The sequence below is a fragment of the Equus caballus genome, chromosome 19 (genome assembly GCF_041296265.1).
Source record: "Equus caballus isolate H_3958 breed thoroughbred chromosome 19, TB-T2T, whole genome shotgun sequence".
Taxonomy (NCBI): Eukaryota; Metazoa; Chordata; class Mammalia; order Perissodactyla; family Equidae; genus Equus; species Equus caballus.
The window spans coordinates 65,629,271-65,652,497 of record NC_091702.1 but is presented as its reverse complement, the minus strand read 5'-3'; the positions used below and the strand labels follow the sequence as shown (position 1 = coordinate 65,652,497).

The window sequence follows — 23,227 nt, the reverse complement described above, 5'->3', positions numbered from 1 at the left end:
GACAAGGACCTTGCCCAGTTCTGTTTGGTTGAAATTCACTTGGATCCCGTTGGTCTGAACAAGAGTTCAGGATGAGATAAAGTGTTTGTGGTAAACAAATGTTTTGTGAGATTTATATTTTATATAAGACATTGGAGTTGTTTTCTCTAAATACCTATTTTTACAATTTCCAGTTCAGTGGATTACATTAGATGGAACTTCCTCACACACGTGTCTCCCTTGCAAAGGCCTGAAAACCCCTTTATTTCGCATCGTGTTATTTACACAGACTGCACTGGTGCGGAGAAGGCAGAGAGATGCTCCCATGGCAGGAGAGTGCTCCTCAGTCCTTCTCGGTCACACTGGGAAGGGATTCACCTGGCAGCACATCCCCAGGCACATGGAATGGGGAGGACCTTATTCTTGGGATGCCCTCATCACCTACTTTATTATAGAGCTGCCTCTAAATTTTAGCTCATCAAGTTTTCTTACAAAATAAACACTGCAGCTCCTAAAACCAGGAGTAGTCACATGTAGTCACTACCCGCCTCTCCTTCCCAGGATGCCTACTTTGTCTTCATTTGTCATTCCTATGACAGGAGGCATGGATTCATACTCGTGGAATGACTCTGGGGGCATTCTGGAGCCTACACTTTGTAGGAAGTTTTTATCATTTGTAGCCACTTTTTAAAGATTTCTCAGTAAGCTTCAGTTTTTATTCAATCTTTGAATATAGTAAAAAAAAAAAAGTTATAAATCACTTTTTTGTCTCTAAACTTTGCTTCTTATTTAGGTTCTTTCTTTGGTTTTTGGAAAGGTACAGTTTGTTTCATCAGAGGAATACTTGTGGGGGACTGTTCAAACTCGTCCTGTTCTCTAACTGTAAGGAGGGAGAGTGAAATACTGAAAGGTAGCTGTAGGTGTGAGATGGATCTAACTGTGTGACATCCCAAAAGCCTGAGCATGTACATTTGTGAAATCATTTATCTATGAAGTGTGGACGTTGCTCACGTTCACAGCTACCATGATATTTTAGAACAAGAAGGAACCTTGACGTCTTCTAGCCAGTGCCCCTCTTCTGCAAATGAGGGAACTGAGGCCCAGTCAGGATGAGTGACTTCTTGGGTCAGAACTAGAATCTTGGCTCTCTGTGCTCTGAGAACAATGATGTTTTCATATTATGGGAAGAAAAACAAGCAAACAAAAAGATTCCACTTTAGAACTTTCTCTTTTAGGGATTCTCTCAAGTGTTTTATAAACTATTTGGCAGCTGACATGATTCCAGTTAGAAAAACAAAAGGAGTTAATTGCAGATTTCAAGTATGTGAACTATTATTTTAAGAAAAATATTCTCCAGATGTTTCTCACCTCCTTTGAGAATAGAAAAGGGGAAACGAGCTTAAAGTTCAGCAAGAAAGGTTCAGATTAGATATTAGGAAATGTAGATCTGTGCAATCCTGTAACTGGTTACTGGAGACTGTTGTGAAATCTCCTCCTTTGGAGAACTTTTGGAATTTGGTGGTTGGCCATCCATTTCAGAGGGGTTATGTGGGTGGCCCGTCTCTAGAGCTGGGGACACAACCCAATTGACATCTCAAGTTTAGTAGATTCCTTGAGGTCATGCTCTGCCTATAGCTAGTAGGTGGGGTTGTTAGCTGCTCTTAATGATGAGCGGATTCAGGACTCATCCCTGAAGCATGTAATTCACGCTCTGTTTTATGTTTCTCTCAGTCCTGATAGGTGTAAAAGGGCAGGTGGCTAAAACTAATGATTGCTTGCTGGATGGTCTTGCCCACTGCCTTCGTGGCATGGATTGACCAACGTCTGTTAGGTTTATTTCTTTAGGCTCCATCTCAGCATATTCGCCTTGCCAGTGGCTTCCTGACTTCATGAATACCTTCCAAGCTTGTGTCCCTACTCCAAAGAACAAAACGTAAGGGGTCCAGTCCAGGATCTCATTGTATATAACAGAGAAATTCTTCATTTCAACTAAAAAAGACAGCCTTGGACTTTTGGAGGACAAGATGGAGAAAGTGACAGTATGGTTAGATCTGTACTTTGTAAAACAACGTAGAAGGACTTGTTAGCTAATGTATTGGATGACAGCTTCTAAAAGTAATCAAATAAGAATTTTAAATTTCCAACTTGGGATATAACAGTCTTGAATTTCAGTAAAATAATCAGTTATATAAATACAGGATGGGGAAATATCATTTGAAAGAGTTTAATGTTAAAAAAAAAAGACCTCTTCAGTAGATATAGGATTAATGATACAATGTGTTTGAAATATGCTTGTGGTGCTGGCCTAAAGTGGGTGCTCAGAAACAAAGCTAACATTATTATAACTTTGATGTTCATTGCCCCGCCTCCCCCAGCCATCCCCTGGTTCTGGTTTTCTCATATATAGTCACTGATTTTGCCCATTGCCAATCTGGAACAGCATTGAACCATTCTTCCACTTACCCCCAAAAATCCATCCCCACAAGAGTTAGGTTTTCTGAAGGTCTCTTCAGAGGATTAGGATTTCTTCATCTCTCAGGAGATGAAGGAGAGAATTTACAAGACCTATCCTTACAACATAGAAAGCCCCTCTGAAGTGAGTTTTTCCTGTCTTGACGGCTTCTCCACTGGAGATCTTCTCGCTGACTCTCCCCCACATAGCAGTCAACTCTGCTCTTACTTCCTCTCCTCCCGAATCTGCCAGAAGGCCAAGTTTCTCTACTCTCTATTATTTAGAGTCACTTTTATCTTCCTTTAAAACCCAGGTACCAGCCCATCCAAGCACAGAGGCTTTTCTACAGTAAATGGCTTTTAAAGAGCATCATCTCAACAAATGATAACCATCCAGCTTATCACCAGCCCCACTCTCTCCTGCTGTGTTTTTCTCCACATCATCCAACACATCAAATACTTGTGTTTTCATTTTTTGTATCCCCATGAAAGCATAATTCTGAAAATATTAAAAACACAATTGTCATTCATAAGTGAACAGGTTATAAGTTTTCTTTAATAGGATGACAAAGCCAATTTGAAATGATATTAAAAACCTGGGTTTTTTATTATATAGAAACAAATGCTGAAATAATGCTAAGTTAGACACAAAACTGGTTAATATTCTAAAGGGCAATAAAACCATAACCAGAGTGGGGTTACTCAACATAGTTTACAGTTGTTAATATCTGTAATATAATCAATGTTGCAACAAAGTTACATATCCCTAGTTAGATGACCCTAAGCTGGGCTTATTTGCATGACAATAAAAGGTCACGTGACCATCCATCTTTTGCCTTAGCCAATTCTGGGATACATTTCTTAATTCCCCCTTCCCTGTCCCCAATAAAAGTAAGCTACATGTGCATTGCCATTTATGAATCAAAAAAGGTGGATAATAAAAATACTGGCAAAAGTTATACGACAAGACAACAGGTTGCCTTATGAATGTTTCCATCATTATTTATATTCAAAGAGGAAATATGAGGGCCTCCTGTCAGCAACTGTTGTGGGCAGGATTCTAAATGGGGAGTGGGGCTGAGTTAGATATTTTCTAAAGCCCCTATCAACACTGAGGGCGTTGGTTGTGAGGATCCATCAGTAAACATTGAGAAAGTCAAAAGAATATCACACATTTTCCTTGTCCTCAGGAAACTTACAATCCTGTTGAGGTCTAGTGGACAAAAACATAAGACTGATTAGAATCACACTGAACTTTGTGTTAAACGTTCAAGAGGTCAAGGAGAGTGACAATGGTTAAGAAGGAGGTTTACAGAGGAGGTAGGAATTGAGTTCTTTAGAGCAGTGGTGGGTGTTAGGGACTGAGTTGTGATCCCCAAATCTGTATGTTGAAGCCCTAGACCCGAGGACCTCAGCCTGTGTCTGTGTTTGGAGACAGGGTCTTTAAAGAGGAACTTAAGTTAAAATGAGGTCACTAGGGTGAGCCCTAAGCCAATATGATGGTGTCCTTATAAGAGAGGGCATTAGGACACAGACACACAGAAAGAAGACCATGTGAGGACACAGGGAGGAGATAGCCATCTACAGTCCAAGGAGAGAGGCCTCAGGAGAAATCCACCCTGCCAACACCGGGATCTCAGACTTCAGCCTCCAGAACTGTGAGCAAATAAACGTCTGTTATGTAAGCCACCTGGTCTGGGATGCTTTGTTATGGCAGTCCTAGCAAACTCATATAGTAGGGTTGAAATCTGGAGAGCAGTAAAAAAGTAAATAAGAATCCCCCAGGAAAAAACACAATAAATAAAGAGGTCAAAATGAAGACACACATAGGTGAGGAATAAATCTTTGAAACAGGTTCACATTAGTGAAAGGGTACCCACAACTATCACTGTAATAAATGTGATTCTTTCTTTTTTTCAGTGTCTGGTCTTAAGAGAGATAATAAACCCTTCAGCCTTCATTTCTCTGTCAAAGTTTACCTCCAAAGAGACGCCTTCCACACCGTTCTCCAGCCCTTTACCTGCTTTGTTTTCTTCACAGCACTTGAATCTGGAATTACAGTTTGTTACTTGCTGACTGCCTGTCTCCCCACACTGGAATCTGAGTTCCATGAGATCCAGGACCTTATCTCTGTAACTCACCACTCTATCTCTTCACAACTGTTCTGTTGTGAACCAGAACAGTTTGCAACAATCAGCAGGTGATCCCTACACATCTCCATCCAGTGAATGAATCGCCCTGAGAAGTGTAATCAGGAGAGAATTTTCTTTGAGAAGCACAGGAAAGCCAAGAAGACAATTCTGGTGAAGACTGGAGTAGGATTCTGCTTGACTTTCCCTTGATCCAGGTGTGGTCAAGCTGAGGCCTTGAGACATTACAAACCGTGTGCAAGGGTCAAGCAGGGGTGCAGAGGAGGCCTGCCCAGGAGCAGATGACATTGGTCGTCCAACCACACAACATGGACACACACGCACACACACACACACAGGTGCTGTGTTAGCCCCATGTGAAAGGGAAAGTTGGACTGAGGGCAAGGACCCAAGATTTAAATACTTAAACATTCTTTTGGACAGCAAACCAAAAATTTCATGAGGATGAATGTGCAAATAAAATGCTGAGGATTGTCTAAAATGATGTCTATCACATTATTCTGTTATATACATTCCAGGTCACACGGGGAAACCAAATCTCTGCAGTCCTGCCCAAATATAGGGGACCATTTAGGGCTGTTCAAAATGATGAGGGCTGGTGACTCTGACACACAACGAATGAATGCCTCGGTTCAGCCATTCTTTTTTGCCATTTTTAACAAGTATATTTCAATGGCCATTATTATTATATTATTATATTCATGTTAGGTTTGTCATTATTGCCGTTAACCTCACACTTACTTTGGCTGGTATCCTTCTTTAAATGTCTTTGACATTTCAGTTGGTTTCGATTTGTCTTTTTGGTCACACTCCATTAATAACTTAAATTTGAATAGTGTTTTTCAGCTTACAAAGAATTCCTGTTATCACTTGTGCCCTTAAACAGCTCTGTGGGAGAGGCAGAGATTATAATTTCGGTTTTATAGGTCAGGCAACTGAGGCTTACTGAAGATAAGGGACTTGTCCAAGGTCATAGAGATGGGGAATCACAGAGCTACGACTCAACCTCAGGTCTTCTGGCCTCTTCTACCATGCTTTTCCTGTACGACATGACACTTACCGCTAAGCTGGCCTGGCTGGCAAAGATCCAGCGTCCACACACATTACGATGTTTATGTTCATGTGTATACAAACGCGCACACACACACACACACACAGGTTATGAAATAGAAATCCAAGGAAACGTCAAATGGAACTCACAACGTTTACTGTGTTCTGCATCCTCGGAGAAAAGGAAAAAGAGAGAAGAAAACCTCCTCCCACCGTTTCCTCTCAGCAGGAATTCTGAGGCTCCTTCTTCCTGCAGATGTTTGTGTAGTGTTACACAAACCCAGTGTGCTTCTGAGTGATTTGGGGAGAACAACCACACCACTTTGACCACCAAAAATACCCTCAGGGACAAGAGGGAAGTTAGTAAGGATAAGTCAAGTGGTAGATTCTAACCAGGGCCCCTACATAAATATTCAAGTTAAAACTGAACAAAGTTTCCTTAAATAAATAGTCAGAGAAATGGCAGATGGCAGACCCAAGGAGGTGGTTTTCGGGAGAGAAAGGCCAAGCCTATGAGAGGAAATAATTACAGTGAAGCAGGAGCCCACGGGCCTTTGCTATTCTACTGGTCTTCTTCCAGGCACTTCGCCTCACTCCAGTTTTCCAGTGTTTCATTAGACTGTCCTGGTTTAAAGATTATTAAGTATAAACCAAGACATCCACTGAATTGATGGACAGCTGAAGGGCCAAGCATACTACCTTATTAAAGACATCACCACAAGTCGAGGGTTTCAGAATTAAACTCATTCACCCCCAAAGGTAGAAGTAAGTCCCAGTGTATACATTACCAGGTATTACCATGGATTTCTGGTACGAATTAACACTGGCGGCTCTCTAGTGACTGCCTTAGATCTTGAATGTTAGAGGCAGATGGGACCGTAGAGAACAAGCGAGTCTTATTTTTAACAAAGGAAGTTGAAGGGATCTGTTCAGATACATAAAACTAAGATGAGAAGGTCTGAAGTTCTGGTCTCTGAGTGAAAAAAGTTAAGAAAGAGAAGTATGTGTAGTATGCTGTAATTTGTCTTAAAGGGGTACAGATTATACATGCATATTCATAGACTATCTCTGGAAAAATATGGGGGAAAATGGGAAAAGTTGTTGCTCAATGGGAAAGAATTTCAGATACTAAAGAACAGAAGTGGGAGGGAAATTTGCTTTTTTCTGGATATCCTTAGCTACTAATAGTTTACCCATCTGTCACTCCTACTAACAGAGCATAAGCCCTGCGAGGGCAGAGCCCACTCACCACATTATGTTCGTCTTTGTAATAATCCCTGGGTGGGTCTGGCACTGTGTCTGGCCAGCACTCAATAAATTACCACTGACTGCTCATAGCAGATGGTCTTTTGCCACCCAACATATATTTGACTATTATTGAGTATAAATCAGTATTAATTCTGTGGCTCTTTCCAAATCGTTTGTAACAATCATTCTTAGGACAGAAAATAACAGCTTTCTTCTCCCATTCTACCAGTACCTATATTATTTAGAGAATGCTTGAAATAAATAGTTCTTGAGACTATTCTGATTTACAAAATGGAGAAAATTTTATAAATCATTTTGCTGACAGATGTTTCTTCATTTTTTTCCCCTGCAGGGGAAAAAATGATGAGTTAGTATATTTAGAAAAATTGTAAAGCAGTGAATTTTGTGGTAGGGATTCTTATTATTTTCTTAGGTGCTTTTTATTAGCCAATTCTTCTGTAGCCTGTTCACACTCTTGGTATTACTCTTGAATAGGATAAGTCAATGCATATTTCCTAATACCTGGAAAACTAGGATCCAGAATTTAGTACGGCAGAAGCAAAAACAAACTCTCAGGAGAATGGAAATTAATTTATAGATAGAAGTTTATTAAAAGTTTTCCAGAAGACACCTACGTAAAAATTGTGAGAAATGTGCCTTCATCCCCCCGCCCCTCGCCCATCTCCATCATCTCCCATCTCCATCTCGCCCTCTCAGGCGTTGTCAGCAGCACCGAGTAAGGAGCTGACTTTAGTGTTCCACACCTGCCCTCTAGCGGACACTTGCGAACACTGCACTTCCCTGGGCTGTCAGTCTTCAGCCCTGGGCGTTTTCAAACAGCTGTCTTCTCAAGCTGGTTTTTATAAACAGATAAGCCCCATTTATATTTATTCTCTTAAGGGCTGATTTGCAAAGGGTATTATCAAAGGGCTTAGAAACAGTTTATTCTTGTGATTAGTTAAACATCTCTATCTTATTTATACAACTGATTTGCTTTGTAAACTCCTTTCTTTCATAATAGTACAAAGATAAATGGACTCCAGGTCCAACTAGCCAAATTCTAAACGAATGACTCCATAGTATTCAAATACAAGAAAGAGATGGCGTCCCTGTATGTGCATGATTATGACAGTGATTTTTTAAATGGCATTTGGGCACTGTCACATGAGGTACCTTCCTTCCAATTCAGATAACTTCAGTTCTTGTTGCTGTTTGCTCTTTAACCTTTACACTTGCTTGTGACCACACCAAACAGCCAAAGGGTATCCGGCAGATGAAAGATCTCTGCCCTTGGCATAAAGGTCAAACATTATTAACTATTTCCTTTTAGAATAGAATCCTGGCACTTAGTAACCAAGCCTGACGTGCTACCAAGTTTGCCTCCTTTTGGAGAATCTATTCCTCCTGTTAGGATTAAGTCTGGTGCAGATATGTGGCACCCAAAATAACAGCGGCTTGAAGAAGATAAACCTTTATTTCTCTCTTGCGTGAACAAATCCCATATTTAAGCATTAGTAGCATGCCTCCAAGTTCAACCAGGACTGAGGTTTCTTCTAGCTTGTTGCTCTGCTGTCCTCAGTGCACAGCTTTTGCTTCACGTCCAAGGTGTCTGGTCCATTTCCAGGAAGTCCGTCCAATCCCAGCCAGCAGGAAGGAGCAAATGGAAGAACATGCCCACTCCCCTGGAGGATCTTTCTTGGAAGTTGCACCCATTATAACTACATCCACTTGGCCAGAATGTTGTTACACGGCTACACCTGGCTGAAATGTCTTCATTCTAGGCTGTTCTGTTCCAGCTGAAAATCAGGGGGTCCCAATACCATGAAGAAGGCAGAACAGACAATAGGGGACAGCTAGCAGTCTCTCCCATAGCTTGTAAACCCACCAAGTGCCTTTGTCCCACAGACCCTACTCCTTTTCTGGTTTTTGTTTTCTATTGAAGGTAACACCTTTTCATTGGTCTTCCTCTCGTGAAGTTCTGATGATAAAGACTGTTTCCTTTTTTTTTTTTTGCTCCCCCTTCTTTCTGTGAATACACTTCTGTCACCTGGCCTGCAGGTTTTCACCATGTTGGTGCATTCCTTCCTTCCACAGGTGATGGCTGTGCCACCTGCCCCTCTGCCACTGCTGGGAGTGCTGCTTACCATCTCCCTGGGCTTCATCAGGCTCATTCAGGCTGGTGCCTACTATGGGATCAAGCCACTGCCACCTCAAATTCCTCCTCAGATCCCACCGCAGATTCCACAATACCAGCCCCTAGGCCAGCAAGTACCTCACATGCCTTTGGGCAAAGACGGCCTTAATGTGGGCAAAGAGTACCCACATCTACCCCAATATATGAAGGAAATTCAGCCGGCGCCCAGAATGGGCAAGGATGCAGCAGCCAAGAAGGGCAAAGGTAACATCTTCCTCCTGGGCGGTTCTGAACGGCAGCCTTCCCAGGTCTGAAACTGTGGGATCTACAATTTGTTCAATTGTAGAAACCTCTATTTTAGAATGTGTTACAGATGCTCACTAATGCCTACTGTGTTCTAAACTCTACCCTGAAAAGTTCAAGTCTTAAAGAAAGACAAAATTACCGTTTTACATTATGCTTTATTATTTAACAGCATCAAATGACAAAGCATATTTAATAACAAATAGTTTATTCCCTTATTCATTATTTATTTATTGTAACATCTGGCAACTATTTAATGAGCATCTGTTTTCGTGTCAGGCTCTGGGCCGGGGGCTGGGGGATAAAGCAGTGCAAATAAGTGACCAGTCAGTCTTATGAAACAGGAGAGTGATGTGGTAAGGAAGGACCTGCAGCACTAACAAAAATCGGAGAAGGTTTTGTGAGCCAGGTTAGACACATGCAGGTGTTTCTAAGACTGCTCTAACGAAGCCACTACACAGGCTGAGGACACGCAGAGCAGACTGAAGAGTACACACTGCGCTAGCGATGGACCAGACAGGCTCTCCCACGATTTCTAGGCATATTCCCTAGTTATTCAACACTCGCAAAGTGCCTACCACTCTGAGACACTTCCTGTCAGCTCAGCTGGTTTACCTGGCGCTCTAGGGAACCCAGCATTTGTAAGAAACGAACTGCTTCCGAGTCCCAGGGCCCCTTGAGGAAGTGGAGGCCACTCCTGCTCCCAGCGGTTAACAGGAGGCCCCCACTTCTGGGAACTGGGGATATGGCTCTAAGAGGCCTAGATGCCTGGAGGCCAGAAATGAAAGCAACCCAGTCACTGAACCTCTCTGAACCTACATTTTTCCTAGTGAAGTGAGACTGTTGAGAGCATCAGTGACGTCAGGGAAGTAAAAGAGCTAAGTAAACACTAAAACACCATGTGAGCGGAGCGTCGAGCTGCTGCAGCTGGTCAATCAGCAAACCCCGAGTAAGAACAGAGTGTGTTCCAGGGGCTGTGCTGGACCCAAGGCTTCCTGATGAGTAGGAGTGACCCCGCCCCAGACGCTCCCTCGATACAGCAGCTGCACGATTCACTGCTTAGAAGTAACGCGCCACAGGAGTCCTAGAGCAGCGTCTCCCAGCACAGGAGCAGCAGTCCCGATTTCCTTCTCTTGGGGCACTGCTGTTCCACGCAGGGGATTACCTCGGCCGTGTGTTTCCCCTGCTTTCTTGGATGGCCTGACTGGTGTGTGGCACTTCCTGTACTCATTCCGATGGGTACCAGAGTGCAACTGTGGGATCTGGAAAGAATATGAGTTCTGTGGTTCTATTTTGTTCCCTGACAGTAGTTCAGTGAAAAGATACAACAGTCAGGATTCAGTTGTGACTATAGGTTAAAATAAGACTTTGGGACTACAAATTTCATTTCTTCATGCCATCCATCACCCCCAGTAGCATGGGAGATCCAGAGTTGTGTTTCTCTGCAAGGCACAGCCTAATCATTATAATAACGTGTGCTTTGTATTTCGATAACAATTCGAGAAAGCATATGCCTTTCACACCTACTACCTGATCTTGCAGTGTGGGTGTACTGTTCTGGCAGTACACCTAGGCAGGCAGAGAGCTGAGGGCTACGTGCCCAATCACGATCTCATGTCAAGACCAGGGAGAGAAGCTGAGCTTTCTGCTCCTGATCCCAGCTCAATTTCTTATCCACACTGCTTGTCTCCTAAAATACCTTATTCACTTCTCCTGTTTAAAAACCAAATTTGCAAATGAGAAATAATGTATTAAAGAAATGCTATTTGAGGCTCAGTAAATCCTATAGTGCATTAAAGAAATTCAGCAAATCTATTTGACTCTAGAGGATAGACGTGGAAGCTGTTATTAACCAGATACAAAAGAAAATGCTTCTATTCTTCCCTGAGTACACAGGATAATGACTTTCATCATCCACATCATACTGTATTTTAGCACAGGAGGAAGTATTATTTTGCCCTAAATCATTATATTAAAAAATCAAGGACATGGAAAAATACAACACAACATTAAATAGGAGAAAAAAATAGAAAAAATAAAAATGGAGAATGATTCCAACACTGTTTAAAATACACACACACATATATATATACCTAGGACACGAGACGGAAATACACATAAATGGCAAGTGATTACCTCTCAGGAGGAGGCTTATAGGCTACTTTGATTTTTCTTTATTCTTCTTTAAATTTTCTAAATTCTCTATAGTGAACACACCATAATATCTCCAACTTTTGTACTTGCAAAAATGTTTCTTCATTACTTTTTAGCCTTTTTACTTAACCAACACTGATAAAAGCAGCTGCAGATACCCACTCTCAAACATCGTCTCAAATGTCTCACAGAAATGACCAGCTTGACTGTCCTCTGAGTGCTGGTAACTAACAGTCCTGGAGGACAAGCACGGAACTCCTAGTCTCCCTCAACACGCGACAGGCCAATGCACCAGAACTAAATGACCACTGTCCTAACGTCCCTGAAGGGAAGGATAATCACTATTAATCTCTCCCTCTCTCTCTCCCCCTCCCTCTTTTTCTCTCTCCTCTTTCTCAGTAGAAATCCCAGTAGCCAGTTTACGAGGGGAGCAAGGTCCCCGTGGAGAGCCTGGCCCAAGAGGACCGCCTGGGCCCCCTGGGTTACCAGGTCATGGGATACCTGGAATCAAAGGAAAACCAGGGCCACAGGGATACCCAGGAGTTGGAAAACCAGGTATGCCTGGAATGCCAGGAAAGCCAGGAGCCATGGGAATGCCCGGGGCAAAAGGCGAAATTGGACCCAAAGGAGAGATCGGGCCTATGGGGATCCCAGGACCACAAGGACCTCCAGGGCCTCACGGACTTCCTGGCATTGGGAAGCCAGGTGGGCCAGGGTTACCAGGGCCACCAGGTGCAAAGGGTGAGCGAGGACCCAAAGGCCCACCAGGACCTCCAGGCCTTCAGGGTCCAAAAGGAGAGAAGGGCTTTGGGATGCCAGGTTTGCCAGGCCTGAAGGGCCCTCCAGGGATGCACGGTCCTCCTGGCCCTGTCGGACTTCCAGGAGTGGGCAAACCAGGAGTGACTGGCTTCCCTGGGCCCCAGGGGCCCCTGGGAAAGCCAGGTCCTCCAGGCGAACCTGGGCCACAAGGTCCTATTGGGGTCCCAGGGATTCAAGGACCTCCTGGGATACCTGGAATTGGAAAACCAGGCCAGGATGGGATCCCTGGCCAGCCAGGATTTCCAGGTGGCAAAGGGGAGCAAGGACTGCCAGGGCTGCCAGGACCCCCAGGCCTTCCAGGGATTGGGAAACCAGGCTTCCCAGGACCCAAAGGTGACAGGGGTGTAGGTGGTGTTCCTGGGGCTCTGGGCCCAAGAGGGGAGAAAGGACCAGTAGGTGCCCCTGGAGTGGGGGGTCCCCCAGGAGAGCCAGGCCTGCCTGGAATCCCTGGTCCTATGGGCCCTCCAGGTGCTATTGGTTTTCCTGGGCCCAAAGGAGAAGGTGGGGTTGTGGGGCCACAGGGACCACCAGGTCCCAAGGGTGAACCAGGGCTTCAGGGCTTCCCAGGAAAGCCAGGCTTCCTGGGTGAAGTGGGGCCCCCTGGCATAAGGGGTTTGCCAGGTCCCATAGGGCCCAAGGGGGAAGCTGGGCACAAAGGTTTGCCAGGGCTCCCTGGTGCTCCAGGGCTGCTTGGACCAAAGGGAGAACCAGGAATCCCAGGGGATCAGGGTCTACAGGGGCCCCCAGGCATCCCAGGGATTGCAGGCCCTAGTGGCCCCATTGGACCACCTGGAATTCCAGGCCCCAAAGGGGAACCAGGCCTCCCAGGGCCCCCTGGGTTCCCTGGAATAGGGAAGCCGGGGGTCGCAGGACTTCATGGCCCCCCAGGAAAGCCTGGTGCCCTTGGTCCTCAAGGCCAGCCTGGCCTTCCAGGGCCCCCTGGCCCTCCAGGGCCCCCAGGCGCCCCAGCTGGGATGCCCCCTACACCACCACCCCATGGAGAGTATCTGCCCGACATGGGGGTGGGGATTGATGGCGTGAAGCCCCCCCACGCCTATGGGGCTAAGAAGGGCAAGAACGGAGGGCCAGCCTACGAGATGCCCGCGTTTACCGCTGAGCTGACTGCACCTTTCCCCCCCGTGGGGGCCCCAGTGAAGTTTGACAAACTGCTCTATAACGGCAGACAGAACTACAACCCGCAGACGGGCATCTTCACCTGTGAGGTCCCTGGCGTCTACTACTTTGCATACCACGTTCACTGCAAGGGGGGCAACGTGTGGGTTGCCCTGTTCAAGAACAACGAGCCGGTGATGTACACGTACGATGAGTACAAAAAGGGCTTTCTGGACCAGGCGTCGGGGAGCGCGGTGCTGCTGCTCAGGCCAGGGGACCGCGTGTTCCTCCAGCTGCCCTCAGAACAGGCTGCAGGGCTGTACGCCGGGCAGTACGTCCACTCCTCCTTTTCAGGATATTTATTGTATCCCATGTAAAAAAGAAAAGAAAAAGAGAGATTTAATAGAAGAAAAGACAATGACGCACCAAAAGATCCAAATGAAAAACATAATTGCTTCAAAACATTTATATAGTTGGAAAGTTATATTTAAGTGAAAATTTGAACCATCATGTACAAATAAAAACTAAGATGCATGTTTAATGCTCCGCACAGCAGCTTGTAATTGAAAAGGATGGGATAGATTTATGTATCAAGTACTGACACCTGTTGTACCCACTGGAATCATATTAGCTGTTGTATGTTATATGCTTCCATGATAACCTGCTTATTCAGATCAGTCAAAATATTTCAGTAAGAGATCATAGCTAATGAAAGTCACTCACTCATATTGTTTACTTAAAATATTTATAAATATGGCTTAAAGAGATGTCAATGATAACAATTACATACCGTATTTACTTGCATAATTTCCTCTGTATTTATGCAGATATTTGTCTTGGAGGGGGGAGGGGAGTTCTCCAGTGTTACTGCCCCATGGGAGGGGCCGGGGGACCACGGTAGGCCTTCAGTATCAGAATGCTTCTCTCACCAGAGGCTGTGTCTTTAGCAACAGGAGTCCTACCAAGAATCATGTGTCTCGTGTCTCCAGAAGAACGAGTGAACCAATCAGCACTGTGCATTTACCCAGTGCCTTCTCTGTGCGAGCACTGGGTAAGACACTTCTGTGGGGTATAGAGAGGGAGGGCCTCGCGAGGAGCTCACAAGCCCACTGGGAGACATGAGCAGTAATTAACTCATTTATTCCTCAAGGGTTCTTTTTGTTTTTTATTTCTTTGATTTTTTTTTCTTTCTTCTTCCCTCCATGTAATTTCCACTATGGCCTAACTGATATGAACACCTGGAAGTAACAAGAAAAAAAATAATCCTCTCGCCCAGTAATGTTCCAGTTTTGTGGGATGCTCATTATCAACAGCAGTACTGTGTTCACACACATACAAAAACCCCCTCCTGTGCCGACACACACAAATGGCTACAATGAGGTTTTATCCATGAAGGGGATAGCCATTTTTTTTAGTAGCTGTTGAGTTTCGAGGAAATTTCCCTGGGTAGTATATATGCAAACTGGTGTGTCGTCTGGGGTTCCAAAGTCAATTTCCAAAATCCAAGCCATCCTTTACTAGCGGGCGGGGCAGGGGGCGGCCATCAAGGGATTCAGAATTACATAGGAAAATAAATTCTTTTGAAAAAATAATTTCTGAAGTTATAAATTTAAAAATGGACGTACTACTTCCTGGTGTAGGTACTAAAATTGTAGGAAAAGGACTGTTTCTTTAGAAGCAAACTGTGGAAGAGCTATCTGGAATGTCAAAGGGCAGTGATAGCCCATGATTTTTATGTCACCACTTACTCAGCACAAGTCAAGAGTCAACGCAAGTTTAAAAGGAAGAATAAGTATTTTCCAGGTTTTCATGTAGGTACCTATTAACTGCTTTGGGCATTCAAATCTGGTCTCAAAACACAGACAAAGCATTTCAAGTTGGCTGTGAGTCTGCGGCTGACACTATATGCCACTGGAGGAAATAACGTGGGGTTATGGTGGTGGAACCTTGTATACTTTCCTCAAAATTAAGAGTGAGGAATTGAGGGGATAGGTACAGATGGGAAAATACACAAATAAATACGGTATAAACCTACATGGAAATGTGTCTATGTCAAATCTGAATCATTTTAACCATCAAGAAAATTCTCTTCAACCTAATATCTGTCTTCTCCCTTATATGATATAACAGCACCATTTCTTCTCAATTTCTTAAATAGAGAAATGAGTTCATTACCACAGGGTTTCTTGCTCACTGGTAATTATATAATGGACTTTTCCCATCAAAAAGATGTCCCATCCAACTTCACTTCCAATGCAGGCGACATTTACGTGGCCAAATATCCTTTGGCTTGGTCTTGAGGATGCTGGTTTTGGGCTGATGACTATGGGGGCAACACGGATCCACTGGACTCCTGCTGCTGGACAGCTGCACGGAACCGGCTTGGAAGCAAGTCGGATCAGCTGATTTGTAAAACTGTATTTATCTGTACATGCATGGGCTTTTTATTGCCATCAAGTAAGAGAGAAAGTACCTCTTTAGTTAAAACCAAATTTCACTTTTCAAAATACCTTCCAACTTATTTATTGGTTTTGCTCAATTGCCTAAATCTATGTGTGTGTGCATGTGTGCATGTGTGTATGTGTGATCAGGCATATGCTTCTAACGTTTAGGTAGGGGAGGAGCAAAATCTATGCCAGATACTGTGTATTCTACAATGGTGCTAATCTCAGAGCTAAATGAATTAATGACTCCATTTAATTTAAAGAAGAGTTTAAGCAATTGTGTCTATGTCTGTGTCTCCCTTTCGAGGGCTGCACATCGTGTGAACAGGTCAGGGTAAGAGCAGATGAAACCGCCACGTCTTCTGAAGTCTAGGGACAGTGCCATCATCCCTATTTAACTCAAAACTAACTAGAACTTTTCCATGTGAAATGGACCAAACTGGCATTATTGTTATTTAAATACAGAGTTTTACTGCAGTATGACATCCCACAGGGGAAAAGAATGTCTGTAGTGGGTGACTGTTCTCAAATATTTTACAGACTATCATGAACAGTGAACAGACTGGTAACTTTTTTGAGTTTCCATGATAGATTTGAGACTTGTCTATAGCAAATCATTTTTGTATTTAAATTTTTGTACTGATTTGAAAAAAAGTCATTAAATATCTTTAAAAATGTTTCTCATCTTGTTCATATCACTCAGCTGACACTGTTTGAACCTCATAACTTTTTTATCCCCCAATGTGTTAATTAGCTGTGGAGACAGAGAGCTAACATACTCATAGCTTAACCAGGACGATATTTCTCTTTGACACAAGCAGTCTGGGCTCATGTGGTGGCTCCAGTCAGGGGCCCAGGTTTCTTCTATCTTGGTCCTCTTCCACCCTGAAGGTGTTGCCCTCCTCTCGAAGGTCCAGGATAGTAAACCATCACAGCCACGTTCCAGCCAGGGGGAAGGTGAAAAAAACGAGGAAGGGGGCAGCACGCTCCCTTCTTAAAGGACTCAACCCAGCAGTTGCTTAGGTCACTCCCTCCCACATCCGCTCTCCGAACTTAGCCACACTGCCACAATGAGCTGGAAGGGAGAGTGAGCAACGGAATGTTTATTCAGGGTAATCACACGTCCAGCTGGAAATAAGGGGCTCTATTAATATGGAAGAAGGAAGAACAGCTATTTGGGGTCAATTAGCTGCTGCATCCATCATAGGGGAAAACTGCCTCAGATCTCTTTCCTCTCATAGGATACCAATCCTCAGATACTCTACTCTGTTTCACTGTGTCACACTAGAGCCAAATATTTTGAGGGGAGATGGTGAGTGGAGCTACAGAGCAGAAGAAGACCTGTTCAAGAACCCAAGAGTCTTACAGAACATCCCCGATAAGGAAAGCACTCTTTTGTGATGACTTATCAAGCTCAGAATGATCACGACTTACCATGTCTAGAATATTATAAAGAGATTATTCAAATCATTCCACAAGCAAGGATGTAGCACCAGTCTGTGGCTGGTTAATTCACTTGTTTAAAGCATCAACCTGGAAGGTCAAGACCACAGCTTCCATTCTCATATAGCCCAATTTGTTCTATTTCATTCCATGGCCAAAGACTTCCATAACATGGACCAGCCATCTTGTGTGCACACAGTGTTGGTCACAGAAGTAACTGGAAGGACAGATACAGGAGATAGAGGCAGGGAGGAATAAATAGGTGGAGTCCAGTATGCTGGACAAGCTGGGAAAACCCATCTTTACATGGGTCTATAGTATCTCTTCACATTAAAACAAAACACAAAGTAGCCCATCCTTTGCGCCTGATATTACCAGGCAATGTGAGGGATACAAAAGCAACAGAACATGACCCTTCTCCTTAAAAAAGTATCTTCTGTTTGGAGGATATCAAGATGTTTGTTAAACAGGAAATGGATTTCCAGGTGATACACAAATCAGTGTAGGGGGGCGTGATGCCGACTGGATGCACACGTGCTAGATAGAGAGACCACTCCACGCTGCTCCCTTCCTGGGAATGCTTTCTCTGACTCGTCTGCTGGAGAATTCCTCCTCACCCCTCAGGACACAGCACAAGCATCACCTCAGCTTCCCTACTGCTCAGATTTAGTCACTTTCTCCCCCATGTCGCCACCCTGCCTTGGACAGTCTTTTGTCCCTTTGCTTTCCCTGCTCTGCAACTGAACTGTTTGTCTCCCCAGTTAGAGACAGTGTGAGCTTCTTGAGGGCAGGCACCTCGTCGCTTCATCTTTGCATCCACAGCCCATCAAGAGTGCAGGTCCAGTAGCAGGTGGGAGGAAAGAATGAATCTCTCGGGGCTGCTGTGGGAGGCAGTGCTAAACTCAGTGTGAGGTGTGACTGAACCCAGCTGTGAGATTCCAAGACTACGCAGAGGATTATACGTTCCAAGATGCTTTAGAAGTCTACTGTGGGATGAATCCTAATCTCAGATAGTTTTTTATAGAGAAGATGACTTTTAAAGAAATCATCTTTAATTTGATAGAATTTGGATGGATGTAGCATAGGGCATCCCAATAGGAACAGCCTGTCTTTCTCTAATAGACAGGAGGAAACTGGTATTTTGTGTGCATGTGTGTGTGTCTCTCTGGGAAGGGGGAGGAGGCTGAGATAGGGGAAAGGGGGATCAGAGGATTTACCCCAGGACTAGTAAGGAAACTGACAATGACCAGAGGAGCATCAAGTGATACAGGGCCTTACATATAGGGAAGAGACATTTATATTTTTTCTAATATGCAATAAGAAGACATTGTAAGTCCTTAGGTGGGAAAATGGTATGAAAATAAGTATTTTAGAAAAATTACTTTAATTCTATGGAGAAGATATAAGTAGTCAACCAGTGAGGAGATGTGAACAGCTTCAGTCCAGGAATGGGACGATGGGTTGATGGTGACAAGTCCTAACCAAGTCTCAAGAGTGGTCCTGCTATTCTGAAATTCTATCATTCTCATTGACACTAGGGCATCTCCTACTGTCATCTCTGGCCTGTACAGGACAGTCACCACTGAGCCTCTCAACTAAGTCAGTACCCACACACTACTGCAATCTCACAGCTTTAGCGAAAGGATTGTCCTCTGGGCCTCCTAGGGCACACAGTCAGCTGGCAGGCTCTCTGGTCTCACATAATAAATCCTCCTAAAGCACACTGCTCTGAGCCTCCCCACACTCTCCTAATAACTGGCAAGGCAGTTCACCCTGAGGGTCTGCTTTCTGGGGTATTTCCAATGCCAACTGTTGTAATCTGGGTTGCTTCCAAAGCAAACCCTGAGACAAGGGTGCTGGTAGATTATTTGGGAGATGATCTCAGGAAGCACAAGTGAGTGAGGAAAGAAAACAGGAAATACAGAAAAGGCAATAAAGTGTCCATCTTGGGCCCTTTAAGAAATTGTGAAACACATCTCGGAACTGTCCCACCCAAGGACAGAGAACCTGGAGCAACTATCTACTATGGCCTGTCCCCCTGTGGTTGAGGGTTGCCCTTGGGAGCATTAACTTCTTTGAATCTTGGGCTGAGCAAGCTCCCATGGCGCCAGAGAAGCAGAGAGTAGGGGTGTTCAGGGAGGGACACTGTCAGCACAATGGAAATGGTCTACACAGCTGCAAGCTCAGACATGCCCAAAGGAAAAAGGAGCAGGCATCAACAGTACTGCTTCAAAGTCCTAGTGAAAGAAGACGGCAGTCTGAATAAAAGGAAGGGAGGGTTTTAAAAGCATGTATCTATGTCTCTGCACCTGGTTCCTGGCACAGAGCTCTTACAATCCTTGGAAATTCCTAAGTAATAAAGGCACTAAGAGCATCTTTTGTTGTGCTATTTGGTCCTTGACCCAGTACCCAATACAGAGCTCCTAAACCCCCTGAAATTTCCAGGATGATAGGAGAGTCTTATTCTAATGAGGCGATACTTGGTGGGCTCCTGGATGGAGCCTGGCCACCAGAAAGACCAAGCCGTGATTAGAAGCTTGCAACTTACACCATCCTCCAGGAAGGGGAAAGGGGCTGGAAACTGAGTCAGTGATGAGTTATGTCTATGTGATGAAGCCTCCATAAAAATCCCAAAGAATGGCGTTTAGAGAGTTTCCAGGTTGGTGACCACATCCACAGGCTGGTAGGGTGGTGCACCCCAACTCCATGGAGACAGAAGCTCACTGCTTGGGATCCTTCTAGACATTGCCCTGTGTATCTCTTTATCTTGCTCTTCATCTGTATCTTTTATATAATAAACCAGTAAATATTAAGTGTTTCCCTGAGTTCTGTGAGCTGTTCTAGCAAATAATCAAAACCAAGGAGGGGACATGAGAACCTCCAATTTACAGCCAGGAGGTTAGAAGCACAGGTGATAACCTGGGACTTGTGACTGGCGTCTGAGGTACAGGGCGGGCGTATTGTGGAACTGAGCCCTTAACCTGTGGGGTCTGCGCTAACTCTGGTTAGAACTGAATCGAATTGAAGGACATCCAGCTGGTGTAGTATCCCAGAGAATTGCTTGATTAGTGGAAAACCCACGAAACTCATGTTAGAAGTATTGTGAGTGTGGTATTAGTGTGAAAGTGAAGGAGAAACACAGGAGTGTTCTTCCCAGAATATAAGTACAGCCATGCGCCGCATAACAAGGTTTCAGTCAACGATGGATCACAAATACAATGGTGGTCCCGTAAGATTAGTAACATAGAGCCTAGGTGTGTAGTGGGGTATACCATCTAGGTTTGTGTAAGTACACTCTGTGATGTTCACACAACAACAAAATCACTTAACGACACATTTCTCATAACACATCCCCATTGTTAAGCAACACATAACGGTATGTATATATATATGTGTATATATATATATATATATACACATATATCCCTTGTGGACTTAGCATAGCAAATTAGTCATAAATAAGGAGGCAATCTAAAAAAAATGTGAGGAAATCACCCCAAACATAAACACAAAAAGATCAAGGGATGGAAAATATGAAAGGCTAATTAACATACCATGATATTGGAATAAAGATTGATACTGACCAGTGGAGCAGAAGAGAGGGTCCTAAAATTGCCCCATAAACACATGGACACTTGGTTTATGACAGAGCTGTCACTACAAATCACTGGAGAAGAACGACTGATTAAATGAATGGTGCTAGAACTACTGGTTATCCGTGAGAAAAAGTGAAATTGGATCCAACCCCAACAACATACACATAAGTCAAATCCAGATGGACTCATGTTATAGAATAAATACCCGGAGATCACTTGATTTCATGCAGATGTGAAAGATGGTGTGGGGGCGGAGGGGAGGCAGTGGTTCTTTATTATGGACAAAAATCACTCTATTCACTTGGTAAATCAAGAAAAATACACTTGCAGAAATATTTCATGGCAACCCACCCTATTCATTTCACCTGTCATTCCTGCCTTTAAAACGTCATCCAATCCCAAAGATCTATCACTCCCCAAATTGGCAGGGCATCATATCTCCTGAAAATTCTTAAAAGAAAACTGAATTCTCAGGCCCATCTAAGACGTACTCAATCAGAATCCCTGGGAAGTACTGCCTGTGAATTTGTATTTTTAACAAATCTTTCCAGGAAATTCCACCACACAGCCAGAATTGGGAACCACTGTCCTAGATCATTATTAGGTCTCAGAATTGGTTGAGAAAACAGAAGCTGCACAACAGCAATGCCTTCATCTTCCTGCAATCAAATCCCCTTACAATGAAGTGACCCTGCTCCAACCAGATGGCATCTCCTCCTTGGCTCTGGATCTCAGCTGTTTCCCTCCGGAAGAACTGACTCCTGTAATCATCCATTCTCTTCCTTGACTAGGAGCAGCACCCCATTGTTTGGGGATCACTCTTCTTCCTTGCTTCCATGACATCACAATGGCCTGGCTCTGCTCTGCCCTGTCTGGTCATTCTCTCCGGGGCTCTTTGGTCTCCCCTCCTCCATCTCAAGTGTTCTCTTTCTGATTTACAGAGAGCCACCTTCTTGCTATGTCTTCACATGGTAGAAGGAGAGTAGCTAACTCTCTGCTGTCTTCTTATAAGGGCACTAATCCCCTTCATAGGGACTCCACCCTCATGACCTAACTCCCTCCTAAAGGCCCCATCTCCAAATACCATCACATTGGGATTAGGGTTTCAACATAGGACTTTCGGAGAGATACATTCAGTCCATTGCACCCTTTTCTCAACACTGTCTCCCTGAGTGATCTTGTGCAGTCTCATTTCTCTTCACTTCCATGTCTATCATCATGTTCCAAGCCATGCTATCTCACTTGGGGAACGGCAACAACAGCCTTCCACCTGGTCTTCCTGCTTCAACTGTTCCTGCGCTGCAGGCAGCTGTGCAAACGTAAGCAGGTCTCCCGGCCTAAAAGTCCCCCACAGTCTCCCATCTGAAATCCTTACCGTGGCCGAGAAGCCCCTCCAGCTCTGGCCCCTGCCTCCCTTTCTATCTTCCCCTCTTGCCATGCTTCTCCACTAACCCTCCCACCCAGGTCACAACTGCTGCTTATTTCCTTTATAGAACTTTTATCATTCGAAATCAGCTATTTATTTACTTGTTTGCTGTCTGTTTCCACCTCGTCTAAGACTAAACATCATTTCACCCCCAAAACTGTTCCCTCCTTCTTATTTTGCTAATTCCGTCAAAGATGATGTTTTCACTTTTTAAGACTTAAGGTTTCTTTGACCTCTTTTTTCGTCACCATTTTATTTCCAAACCATTACCACAAAGTGATGGTAATGTTCCTCACTTCAGTTCCTCCTTTTCTGTCTATACTGTTTTTTCCCTAGTCCACTGCTTATGGATCACAGACCACTTTGGATCACAGACTACTCTGGGTCACAGGCCACTTTGAGAGTGTTATGAAAGCCATGGGCAGATGGGAAACCACCAACTAGATGGGTGACTCAAGCAAGTTACTTAATTCTCCGTGCCTCAGACTCATCATTTATAAAACAGAGAGAATAACAGTGCAAACCTGGAGCAGATGCTTGTTGTGCCCTCAGCCCACTCTGAAATCAGTCTCGCCATCGAGGCAAGTTCTGGGCAGCGGCTAGCATCCCACCGCAAGCATGCTCAGGCATGTCGCTCTGCTCTTCTGCTGCAGGGCTTGCTCCAATGGCAGCACAGCCTGAGAGTAGCTAGAAATTCAAATCCCCAGGGACAGTCTCAACCAAGGGTGGATGGCAGTCTGTGGATAAATGCCCAGCCTCCTCCTTCCTGAGGATAATTCTGAGGCACAGTCTACATTATTTCTCAGAGGGCCCCCAATACAATAAAGAGCCAATTATTGCCCATACCAATAACCAGTTTAATATTCATCCTTCCTTCCTTGAATCACTTTCCCTGCCTTTATTCCTGACCCCCGGGC

At 44.3% G+C, this 23,227-nt stretch overlaps 1 protein-coding gene across 2 annotated transcripts in view; it reads left to right on the top strand.

Annotated features, from left to right (window-relative positions):
• Positions 1-16,524, top strand: part of COL8A1 (collagen type VIII alpha 1 chain) — a 137,898-nt gene extending 121,374 nt beyond the window's left edge. Inside the window, exons 3-4 of one of the 2 annotated variants that reach the window (XM_005602076.4) lie at positions 8,973-9,276; positions 11,872-16,524. In XM_005602076.4, the coding sequence (XP_005602133.1) occupies positions 8,976-9,276; positions 11,872-13,778 (2,208 nt within the window). In that variant the 5' untranslated portion in view covers positions 8,973-8,975 and the 3' untranslated portion in view covers positions 13,779-16,524. Of the gene's footprint in view, positions 1-8,972; positions 9,277-11,868 lie in introns of both variants that reach the window. The other variant, XM_023623927.2, reaches the window with a different exon arrangement.
• Positions 16,525-23,227: the final 6,703 nt, after the last annotated feature.